Source organism: Salvelinus sp. IW2-2015, linkage group LG20 (assembly GCF_002910315.2).
Source record: "Salvelinus sp. IW2-2015 linkage group LG20, ASM291031v2, whole genome shotgun sequence".
In the NCBI taxonomy this organism is placed as follows: Eukaryota; Metazoa; Chordata; class Actinopteri; order Salmoniformes; family Salmonidae; genus Salvelinus; species Salvelinus sp. IW2-2015.
The window spans coordinates 71,816,080-71,828,560 of NC_036860.1; the positions used below are offsets into that span (position 1 = coordinate 71,816,080).

Genomic DNA, 12,481 nt, shown 5'->3' on the forward strand with positions numbered 1-12,481 from the left:
CACATTGGAGTGGCTTTGACATTGGAAGTGTCAGGCAGTTATCATAAGTATAAACTGTGTGGAAGTGGCGTGTCACTGTCACTCAAGTCAATGTCTGCCCTTATCTGATCAACTCCTTCACACAATTACAGACTGCCATCAGACGGCCTTGGCATCATAAATAGTTGCTCAACAACCTTGCTTTCATTTCAGACAAGGAGCTGATTGCAATTAACGTGAACGGAATTAGCATCAGCCAAGTAGTCAGCTATGATTACAGAGCCCAGGCCTGATTAAGCCAAATCACATCAGCTATTCTGCACATCAGCTATTCTGCTCCCTGTCGGTCTTCCTGTCTGTGCATCTGTCTGTCTGTCTGTCTGTCTGAATATAGCGGATAACCCCCCATGAAAACAAAATAGTCCCTGTTTTGCAGCTTTTCTGGCTAAATCATCTCCTATAATTCCTAGTTGTTATAATACATGTCCTAGAGAGACAGTGGTCCTCAAAAAGCTCCTACTCTGCTGATCTTTTTGAAGGGATTAGTAATCATGTGACACGGTGAAGGTGCTCCTCAAAATGCAGCCCAACTCCACTGAGATGTACATATTGTGGAGTTGAGAAGCCCAGCTAACCACAATGAAGTCTTTTTTTCTTTAAACAGTAAATTGTTAAAAAAAAAAAAAAAAAAAAAAAGGCAATTCAAAAGACACAGCTTTAATCTTGTAATTAGGTGGCTAAATCTTTCATTTAGAAGTTGCTAAACCCTAACAAGTTTTTTCAAGAATGGAGATGAGGAGCAAAGAAAGCTTTGCACTGGAAATAAATCTAGCCTTTCATGATTGACAATCTCTCCCCATACTAAACTAAATATCTCTCTCCACACTAAACTAAATATCTCTCCCCACACTAAACTAAATATCTCTCTCCACACTAAACTAAATATCTCTTCCCACACTAAACTAAATATCTCTTCCCACACTAAACTAAATATCTCTCTCCACACTAAACTAAATATCTCTTCCCATACTAAACTAAATATCTCTCCCCACACTAAACTAAATATCTCTCCCCACACTAAACTAAATATCTCTCCCACACAACTAAATATCTCTCCCGCACATAACTAAATATCTCCCCCATACTTAAACTAACTATCCTCTCCCCACATCTATTCTGAATCTATAATATGTGGTCTCCGACAGTGAAACTAGAATAGACTCTTTCCCACTATTCGTTTAGCTCGAACTTGAGAGTAATCGCATCCCAGATATTTAGTATTAAGTTGGAGAGGAGATATTCTAAAACTTTAATTATCTCTCGCTGTGCGGAGACAGATTTCACTTAGAATACTCTTAAATGTATGGGGGTACTCCCCACATCCTTTAGTTTAGTGTGGGGAGAGTCTAGTATATCCGCTGTTTGAGAAGGTAGTCTCTATTCCCTTGCTACTATTAGTTGTGGGCGGTCTTGTCCTAAACTAAAATATCTCCCTCCACTAGGCTGAAATGCGAAATATCTCTCGCGCCATCGAGGTCTAATTGAAATATTGTCTGCCGGGAGCAAATCATATTTAAGTTTAGTGTGCGGAGACAGAAGTATTCTTCCTTTCCCTACATCGAAGGGGAGATGCTGTCTCTTCCCCACGCTATCTATGGAGAACCGCTTATGAACTCTTTCGTGTGTGCGCCGCAGAGATCACTTTTGTTATTTAGATCTAGTATATCGGGGTCGAATATTTATAGTTTAGTTCGTGGGAGAGATATTTGTAAGTGTGGGGAGGATATGTTTTAGTTTGTGGAAACTGAAGATAAATTAGATTTTTTATCTCGCCTGCGTGGGGTTGTAGAAAGATATATTAGTTTAGTGTGGGGGACTGAACGAAGAATAACATTGTTAGTGTGCGGAAGACGGAAAAGGATTTCTCTAGCTGATCGACGCGGATAAGACTTATAATATCTCTTCCCGCACTAAACTGAGAAGTATCGGCGAGGATCCCATCATCTTAAACCTGTAAATTATTAGTTCTCCCACGAGTGGGGCAGAGCATTTCCTTTGATAGCTAAGGGGAGGATTTTCGTTTAGTGTGGGGGGTATTTAGTTAGTGTGGGGAGAGATATTTAGTTTATACCTCCATCCCACACTTAAAACGTTGTAGATATCGGGAGAGACTCACACACTTAATATAAGTAGTACTAATGATAGTGACTATCCATACTAAACTAAATATTAATCGCCCTCTTCTAGAATGTCGGAGGAAAGCTAAAATATATTAGTTCTCTCGCCGTGGAGGACCATAAGAAATCTAATATAGATCTCTAGCCTGTGGCGCGAAGACAGAAAACTTTAAATATAGCTTTTCGCCCTCCCCGTTAGAGACTACAAATAGTTCTTCTCCTAGTCACACTTTAAGATATGCGAGGATGATTCTACCCTTACGTCCATATCTGATAGATCTAGACGAGGAGAGTAATCATCTTTCACGCTCTTTAGCTGACGATGCGTAAAGCTAAAAGATGCATCATTTCTCCCACACTTAAAGACTCTTAATATCTAGTGTGGGCGCCACGAAAGTATAAACTAATATATATTTTCTTCTAGTGGCATGAGGGTAACTGCAATAATATTTACGCTCCTTAGTGTGGGCGAGACTATTATAGCTTATTAGTGTAGGCGAAAATGAATCTATTTTCCCACCACAGTTTAGTGTGGGGAGAGATATTTAGTTTAGTATGGGAAGATAGAATAATTACTAAGTTATATGTGTAAGTGACGTATGGATATTTCATTAGTTCTAAGTATGGGAAGAGATATCTTTAGTTCTTAAAATAGTGTCGGTAAGCGCCTATCTTAAAACGTTAATATAGTGTGAGGCATCGCCGCGCAAACAATCATTCAAAGACTATTTAAAGTATCTGGTGGTCGCGAGAGAACTACTTAATACTAAATATTCTCTATCTCTTAGCCTCCAAGTCTGAAACTAAGATTCTCTCCCATACTAAACTAAATTCTCTCCCCCACAACAGCTGAAAAAGCAATCAAATTATTCAGTTTAGTCTCATGCGGGAGACACGATAATATCGTACAATCATTGATGAGTCCTGATTTCTCTCCCCGTACCCCACCACTACACTCTAAATATTCTCTTCTCCCCCACACTAAACTAATATCTCTCCCAACTAAACTAAATATCTCTCCCACACTAAACTAAATATCTCTCCCCACATAAACTAAATATCTCTCCCCACACTAACTAAATATCTCCCCCCACATAAACTAAATATCTCTCCCCACATAACTAAATATCTGCTCCCACACTAAACTAATATCTTTCTCCCACACTAAACTAAATCTCTCCCATACTAAACTAAATATCTCTCCCACACTAAAACTAAATATCTCTCCAATACTAAACTAAATATCTCTCCCCACACTAAACTAAATATCTCTCCCCACACTAAACTAAATATCTCTCCACATACTAAACTAAATATCTCTCCCCATACTAAAATAAATGATGGCACGGATTAGGGAAGGAGGGAATCTAAAACCATGAGCTCCCTCTACTGCAGGTATGGAAGTAGACATTGGAAGGCTAAGAATGCCATCTAGTGGAAGAGTGTATGAAGACAGCAATGAAGGCCAGATCTATATACTTCTCTTAGTTATCTATTATTATTTAATTTTTAATTTACAACATTCAATATAGACATGTTCAGACAAATAATGCCAAATTATTTATCAAGAATTTAAAAAATAATTACAGTAGATAATTTCATTCATTTTAGGCAAGGAAATGCACACCCTTGTGAACACACATTAAAATAGTATACCTGTGGAATACATTGAAATCCCAATTTGAATATTTTTCATACATGATCAAGTAGCATCAAGTATCAAAGAGTATCAGGCGAGGGGAATACGTTTCAGGTTCAATCTAAAACAAAGACAGTACAGATTCAAAGTAAATAACATTCATGACAAAATATGGACCATGCTGATACTACTTTGCTAAAAATAGAAAAACAGATCATTTGAGTTCCTGTTAGAACAGGGTGCTAAGTTCATATGTTTTTGCGTGCTTGGCTGCGATGGAGCAGAAGAAATCCGGGAAAGAGGAGAGAGAGGACCTTGGGCATAAACAAAGCTGACGTGCTAATTCTAACCCTGACCATTGTGTAACATGCACTGGCAATAAATAGCAGTGTGCCTATAGCAGTGTGGAGGCCTGGCAAGACATGATTTAACAGGGCCAACCATACCCAAGGCACTGCATCTCTCGCCCTGTAAAACTAAATGCATGCTCTTCAACCGATTGCTGCCCGCACCTGCCCGCCCGTCCAGCATCACTACTCTGGACGGTTCTGACTTAGAATATGTGGACAACTACAAATACCTAGGTGTCTGGTTAGACCGTAAACTCTCCTTCCAGACTCACATTAAGCATCTCCAATCCTAAATTAAATCTAGAATCAGCTTCCTATTTCGCAACAAAGCCTCCTTCACTCATGCTGCCAAACATACCCTCGTAAAACTGACTATCCTACCGATCCTTGACTACCGATCCTTCGGCGATGTCATTTACAAAATAGCCTCCAACACTCTACTCAGCAAATTGGATATAGTCTATCACAGTGCCATCCGTTTGTTTGTTCCATGTGTAACTCTGTGTTGTTGTTTGTGTCGCACTGCTTTATCTTGGCCAGGTCGCAGTTGTAAATGACAACTTGTTCTCAACTAGCCTACCTGGTTAAATAAAGGTGAAATAAACACAAAAATAGGACTATGACACACTTCAGGATCATGCATAAGTAACACAATGGTCGTCTAGACTAAGCAACACAGACTGACAGAGAAAGGAAGAGAAGATTAGTGGAAAGGTGAAAACAGTACGAGGTGGAAACACCATGAAAACCCCAGTCCTAGTCCTTCATCCAGTGTAACAGCGTATCAATCGAACATGTCAGGGAATTTGTCACGACAGTACGTGTTGAAGTTAAACTCCTCCACTGTAAACTCAACCTTCTTCCACTTGTTGGCTAATTTTCTTCCCTCCGGAGTCTCCATGGCAAAGTTCTCGATGGCCAGAATGGGCAGCAGGGCAATCTCCTTATATACCATTTCCCTTCCCCATTGCTGTTCAGATATAAATACATAAACAAATATACTGATGTAGATTTCCATATATAAGCATATTAAAAGACAATAGAATAATCCTAGTACCATAAGATAAACGGAATGGCTGCTGATCCAACTTTAACTGGACCTTTCTTCCCAGGGGTTAAAGGTTGTGCGGGATTCTGTACTTACTACATACAGTCTCTGTTCTAATCGTATAGAACAGGCTACTCTGGGGAATGGTGCTCGTTTAACAAAGGTAAATCAAAGCTGAATCAATGTCCGCAAGATCACATTATGATAGTATTGTACGTAACAGAACTGAATATACACAGTGTACAAAACATTAGGAACACCTTCCTAATATTGAGTTGCACCCCCTTTTGCCCTCATAACAGCCTCAATTCGTCGGGGCATGGACTCTACAAGGTGTCGAAAGCGTTCCACAGGGATGCTGGCCCATGTTGACTCCAATGCTTCCCACAGTTGTGTGAAGTTGGCTGGATGTCCTTTGGGTGGTGGACCATTCTTGATACACACAGGAAACTGTTGTGTGTGAAAAACCCAGCAGCGTTGCAGTTCTTTACACACACAAACCGGTGCGCCTGGCACCTAGTACCATACCCCCTTTCAAAGGCACTGAAATCTTTTGTTTTTCCCATTCACCTCTGAATGGCACACACTCGAGGCTTAAAAATCCTTCTTTAACATGTCTCCCCCCTTTCATCTGCACTGATTGAAGAGGATTTAATGAGTGACATCAATAAGGGATCGTAACTTTCACCTGAATTCCCCTGGTCAGTCGATGTCATGGAAGGAGCAGGTGTTCATAATGTTTTGTACATTCAGTGTAATAGCATAACGTTACTGTGAGACAAAAAACACCCCCTCAGGTTTTAGAATGATTGTGCATTTTTCTCTTATGTGGCCACAACCTCAACAGCGCACGCCACTAGGCAAAATATATGCCCACGGATCCGCAGTCTCGGCCTAAAACAAAAAGCTAGAGATTAACAGTCAACCTCACCTTGCCACAGGCAGCACAGCTGATCACACGGCCTGGCTCCCAGTCCTCGAAAGTCTTCGGCGGGGGCTGCCCACCGGTCTTATAGTACCTCCTGAAAACAAACACACATGCACAAGTTAACTCTTTTAGCCTTACAATGTGGACCAATACGTCTTGTGACAGTATCAGGACAGACATTAGAGAAACACAACTTACTCAAAGTCCGGGTTGATGTTGACATGGTGTGCGTTTTCAATGACTTTAATGTCATTGCCGAAGGCCACGAGCACAAAACAGTCTCGACACGAGAGCTGAACCGTAGCAGCACTGAAACGACTCCTCTTCTTGATCTTCAACTGCTCTGCCAACTGTCTGGACAACAACGCTTCTGTCTGGAGATCAGTGATCTAATAGGGGAGGCAGAGAGAGAAGAAATCAAGTGAAAACGATTGATAGTCGTGCGCAACTCAAAAGTTTACAGTAACAAAAATCATTTGGGTGCCGGGTTCAAAAGGCATATACCGGAAAAAAGGAAAGTGAGTGAGTATAGGTCTGTCCTTTTTCCCAAAGAGATTAGAGACATGCAGGGGTAGAACATAGAGAGAGATACCAGCCTCACCACCATGAGGAATCGCCTTACCTTCATTTGGAACTCCCTGGGCTCCATCCTCTGCACTTCGCCGATGGCCCTGCCAGTCAAGTCCTCCAGACATTCATTGAGGAGTTCCCGACGCACCTCCCGCCCCCCTGCCTGGGCCACCACAGAGTAAACGCTGTCACTCGCCCGAGCCCGGCCACTGGCCTGCTGTTGTGCGATCTCATTGGTCAGCAGCCCATAGCGCACCACCAGGTTGCATTCTGGGATGTCCAGGCCCTCCTCGGCTACGCTGGTGGAGATCAGGAGGTTGAGGGAGCCCAGGCGGAAGTTGCGGATTGTGTCCTTCTGCTCATTCTACAAGCGCACCCACAGAAACACACAAACAGAGGTCAGTTGTTGGTATTGCACAGGTCTTGGCACTTTCCAACCCACCTTTCTATACCTCCAAAAGTTCTGACTGTGTTTAATGTCAAGTTACCTGGGTCATGTAATTGATACCATTGCCAGCGCCAGTCAGAATGGCTGCCTTGATACCAGCGCGCTGCAGTGCTGGGTTGTTGGACACCCAGTCATACAAGCAGTGGGTGCTTTTACGGGTCTTGGAGAACAGGATGCCTCTGGAGTGCTCACCCTGGTCAAACTGCTCCAGCAGGGTGTTCTGAAGCTTCTCCATCTTAGGGTTTTCAAACTGGGCATCGCCTGCCAGTTTCCTCAGCTCCACCTCGTTCTCTGTTGAGGAACAGAACACTGACTATCAACGTTCAGAAGTTGAACTTCCTATACCCTTAATATTCCAGAGAATCACACGCATACAGTTTGTGAGAAAGTCAGAGAGATTGTTCCAAGGGAAACGCAGGTTCTCACCCTGGTAGAGTCCAAGCAGGAAGAAGTCGGTTCCATCCRTGGCGGTGGAGGTCTTGGTACTATAGTAGGACTCAAGGACCCTAAAGGCATCCACCATGCGCACAGTGTCGTTGATGAGCAGGGCGTCGTTGTACTGACGCAGGTGGAGAGCACACTGGGCCAGCAGTCTGTTCCTGTCTGTCACACCTACACCAGGAAACGCACATCCAAAATAGGTTTTAATAAGGTATTCAAAACTATGGCATTGACTGAGGAAGGTTCCTTGTGTGATTTGGTGCATGAAAATAGTTCCTATGCTTAGGTTCTATAACGTGGCATTAATTCATACTAAGAGGATGATTTACCCTTCTTCTCCAGAATCACCACGTCTGCCTCGTACTCCTGCGAGCCAAACTCCCTGACAGGAAAGTCAGGCCCTAAGGCCATGAAGTCATGGATAAACTGCATCATGAACTTCAGGTGATCCCCAAATGGGTCCTGAGACAAAACAACAGGAGTTTGTTGAATTCAAACCAACACAGCTCTCAAGTTCAAAGGCTCTATGTTTACAGAACAGAATTGAACTCACCTGAGGTCTTCTGTCAACGATGTCAAACCTTTTCCTGGGTCTGGGGACCTTTTTCTTCAGCTCAGGGGCGTACACTTTGGACGACACAATCACCGAGTCCAGGTTGGCACAAATCTGAAGGCCATAAATAATTAAATGAGCTAAATGTAAAGGGTTCGATGAGGGACATTGTTCGTTTTTTTACTCAGGATGAAAGTTGGGGCTGAATAAATAGCATGTAAAGACCACCGGAGAGAGAGAAACTGACCTGCAGCACATGCTCCACAGCTCCTTTGATGCTCTTGGCTCCCCCTGTCCCAGGAGAGGCAGTGAGGCCCAGGATCTGCGGCAGCCGCCTCTCCCCCTTCAGCTTCTGGGCCACGTAGCGCCCCATGATCTTATTGTAGACACCCTCCTTATGAGTGTGGTGGCATTCATCAATGATCAGCAGAGTGAACTCTATGGTTGGGAGAAAGGAACCCAATGGTATTGTGAACTCAATGGAATCCAATGGTTTTACTGTTTAATATTTCAACATATGGTTTAAACCTAAGATATGGACCAGTCTTTAAGGTGTGTTAGCTTAGGTTCCAGGGCTTTACTGTGTCAGGTAGGGGTACTCTTTATCATGAAGTGTCTGTCAATTGGGATTGATACCAAGGGCTACAGTTGAAGCATGGGAGCCAACAACCTCACTTCTAAATAATCAGTAACAAGTAGTGTGTGCTACACACACCTCACAGCAATACCATGATTCAATATGTGGAAGGCAGCAGAGTAGCCACTCACGTGAGAGCTCGACATGTTTTCCCTCCTCCTGGTTGGTCAGGGCATTCTCCAGTATCTGTGCTGTACAGATGACCAGGTCAGATTTCTGGACCTCGCAGCCAAAGAAGTCTTTCTGGTCACAGTCCCCACTGATAGACACCAGGCTATAGTCCCGACCCAGGTAGGGTTTGAACTCGTTGTTGTAGTGTTGGTCAACCAAATGAACCTGGAAAACATCACATCAACAACAGTTAGCTATGGTTTCCCCGGGAAGACTGGAACTTTTATTTTCTGGTTTTGTATAGAATTAACACACCTATACTAAAAAAGGTCAGACTACCTAGATACAATTACACAGATGGGTCAGTTACCGGGCCAGTTACTCTGAAACATCTGCTAAATAGGCCCAAAGCTCTAGTGACCCCTCCCTACCTACCTTGTTGACCAGCACAGCCACCTTAGCTCCAGGGTTATTCTCCAGATGTTTTTTGGCTACGTACACAGCAGCCCGTGTCTTTCCTCCTCCGGTGGGCAGCCAGATGATGACGTTCTCCCCCCGGAGAGCCCTCTGAACCACCTCCTCCTGGTACTCATACAGCCCAAAGTCTGCCATCCTGCTGGTCTATTGGCCCACACACAACTCGTCCTTAGAAATAAAAACACTCAGACTAAAGGCAGTGCACCACAAGGCTATTTTTAAACTGAAATGCAATACACACTGCAAACGTCCCTACAGTACCACAACGACTACCATTTGTGGCAGTCAGCTATAGATGAAGTCAAGCCAATTCCAAACTCAGCTCACCAAGTGTTCCTGAAGCAGCTCTATGTTTTGGATCAGCAGCAGACAATGTCCATGGTCCGTTGTGACCAGGTTCAGAGGGGTTTTCACTGATAAAAATCCACTCCACTGACACCCAAACAGAAAAACGAAACCAAAAGCACTTCCGTCTCTTGTGAAGAGGGGGTCCCATTCAAGGGAGTTCTTGAGGGCCAACAAAGTATGTCTAAGTAAAATAAGTGACACAAGGATGTGAATTATAGGAAGATTAGAAGAGTTGCAGGGATATTAATACACGCAAGGAGCCGTATCAGTTACGAAATGTACCAAACTGCATATACATTAATCTAGCGGTATTGTAGAGAGGGACTGGTATGTCTGTAACTATCTGCAGTCCAGGTCTGTTGCAGATTTCTCTCAGCCCGACAAAGCACTGAGAGCCCTTAAATGGGCCCCATTCTTACCAGCTGTGACATCAGGAAAACAAAACTGCAAGACACCATGAGAAACACAAGTACAGCATGTCTGAATGGCATTTAAACAGCCTGAATAAACCTTATGGTCACACCTACTAAACAACACTGCATGGTTACTGGAACATAACAAAAATGAAATATTTTACTATAAAAACTTTATTTTCATGAACGGTATTACAGTAAAGAGCTCTTCAAACCATATAACTAAAAGAAACTGTAGCATTCTTAATATTTTAACATTTCGCTCACACAGTATTTTCAGAATCTTTATGCAGCATACATAGGTAGATTGAGAGATACATAACTGACAACCCTGAATAACGAAACATTGACATCACTTTAGTTGCTCAAAGCTAGTCATGATTCAAGTACAAACACACACAACAGCTCAGAGGAATACTCAACCGCCCAGCACAGACCAGTCATTTCCCCCAAAACGTTTGACAAAATAGCAGAGAAGCAAAGGCATCTCAAGAGGCAGACAATCAGACACCGACCATGAACAAGAAGTGGGTTTGTGTGAATAGCCGTGGCCATCTCAGTAAAAACAGAACAGAAATTGATGCAGATTATAGTTCTCCATCGTGCGATACTGCTTGTGAGAATGGAGTGAACACCAAACCGGGACACTTGTTTTTTGTGTGTTTGTCAGCCATTATCATAATAACACAATGCATATCCACCATAGAAGAGACAGAACCAGCAGGGAGGGTAAGTGCTGTGCAACACCTACATACTGTATTGACAGGGCTCTATGGCCTTTCAGCGAAATACTGACAAACCGAACGGTCATGTTTACCACTGTGGTTGGATCCTGTGCTTCCATCAGAAACAGGTTATTTCGAGGACGAACAGAAACCTAAACAAAAGGGTGGCCAGTAACCCTCGGAGTAGTCTCCCTAGGCAGACGGGTTGGCTCCCGCATTAACAACGCTCCTGCTGTTGCCCCTGGTCTGGGATTCCAGAGAATACCCTCAGATCAGACAACACCATTAAAACACCAATGACACACTACTACACCATGTCTGATGTTTCCCCAAGAAAAACAACCATGTTTGAGATCAGTGACATGGCCATACTGGCCCAGAAGAGAATGGGACAAGAACAGTATTGACGACTACACTAACATTAGGCCTAAGTATCTTCAAATGTAGCGGTAGATTTTCATTATACTGTTCAGGTGAAATAATAAATAAAAAGTTCAACATACAGTAGTTGTCGGGAAATTATTCGAGGGCAACCATGAAGATGAAACGTATAGGAAAGTTGGACGTTTTGCTACTGACCAATCACATGACGGCAAATCCAACATAACGCGATGTCAGACAGGGATATCTATGGTCACGCTTCAGGCTGACTACATTTCAGTTGTTGCATTGTATCAACCAATGGTTAGCGTGTCCTGTTACATGATGTGGTTAAATGATTGTTAAATACATATCCGGGCCTTGTGAGGTGTGGCAGGCGTCTGCGATGTAGTCAGCCTGGAACGCGGACATTATCTGTGACTGCAACCGGACTTTGACAATGCGAGTCTGAACAGGTCTCGTCTTCTAACTCAGGGGCGCATTGTATTTCTACCCTCCGAGTCTACTGGCCTCTTTTCAAGTGTATGTCAGTACAGGAAGGCAACAACGGCGTAGGTCCCACCCCTACTCACGTTTCCACGTCAGTACCAAAAATACAACTCCCATCTGGAGGAGCTGTGAGTGTGAATGTCTAAGCGGGCATTATTTTATCCGATTGAGAAACAATTCCGTGAAAATGCCATCCTATAATTTGAACGTAACCTATGTGGAAAGTTTGACATGATCTGCTGTGGGACCAGTCGTTTTGGTACAGGAATACGTTACAGCTCCTTCTATGAGTCACTTGGGGAAAGAATGAAACCAGAACCAACACGCAGACAGATTCTATACTACAGAGGGTAGTGAGACAGGGATAGAGGGAAACAAACAAACAGAGAGTAAGAGATTGATGGAGAGTCATTTCGACACATTAACAAACTTAACTCGCCCATAGAGCCATTCCAATTACCTCCACAATTTTGTTATACTCCACAGTTCCCGTCAACCACCAGTAATATAAACATGCATAAACACACACTGCCATTAATAAAGGCTTCCTAAAAGAAAAGACGAGGGAAACGGGGTTGGAATATGGCTAGCAATGACCGCCTGACTATGTCATCACAAGACAGTGTGTGTGGGTGTGCGTGAGTGAGTGTCCACGAGCGCTCCTTCCTGCTGTTCCGCAGTGGGGCCGCTGTGCATGGTGACCTGTGACCCGAGCTTCACTTCTCGATCAAGCCCCCTTCCTTCAGCTTAAAGTAGAAGAACTTCTC

At 43.3% G+C, this 12,481-nt stretch overlaps 1 protein-coding gene across 2 annotated transcripts; it reads right to left on the reverse strand.

Moving 5' to 3' along the window:
• Window positions 1-4,320: 4,320 nt before the first annotated feature.
• LOC111981321 (ATP-dependent RNA helicase DHX58) lies at window positions 4,321-9,811 on the reverse strand. 2 transcript variants are annotated; one of them, XM_024012539.2, is made up of 12 exons: window positions 9,686-9,811; window positions 9,317-9,526; window positions 8,902-9,106; window positions 8,381-8,571; window positions 8,134-8,247; window positions 7,910-8,042; window positions 7,566-7,751; window positions 7,180-7,430; window positions 6,744-7,055; window positions 6,320-6,510; window positions 6,125-6,215; window positions 4,321-5,115 (listed from the first exon to the last, which is right to left on the reverse strand). In XM_024012539.2, exons 2-12 carry the CDS (start codon window positions 9,491-9,493, stop codon window positions 4,930-4,932), a joined length of 2,037 nt encoding a protein of 678 aa, XP_023868307.1. In that variant the 5' UTR covers window positions 9,494-9,526; window positions 9,686-9,811; the 3' UTR covers window positions 4,321-4,929. The 2 variants fall into 2 exon arrangements, with proteins under 2 accessions (XP_023868307.1, XP_023868308.1); XM_024012540.2 differs by having other exon boundaries at window positions 9,317-9,502; window positions 9,686-9,768.
• Between the last annotated feature and the right edge of the window lie 2,670 nt (window positions 9,812-12,481).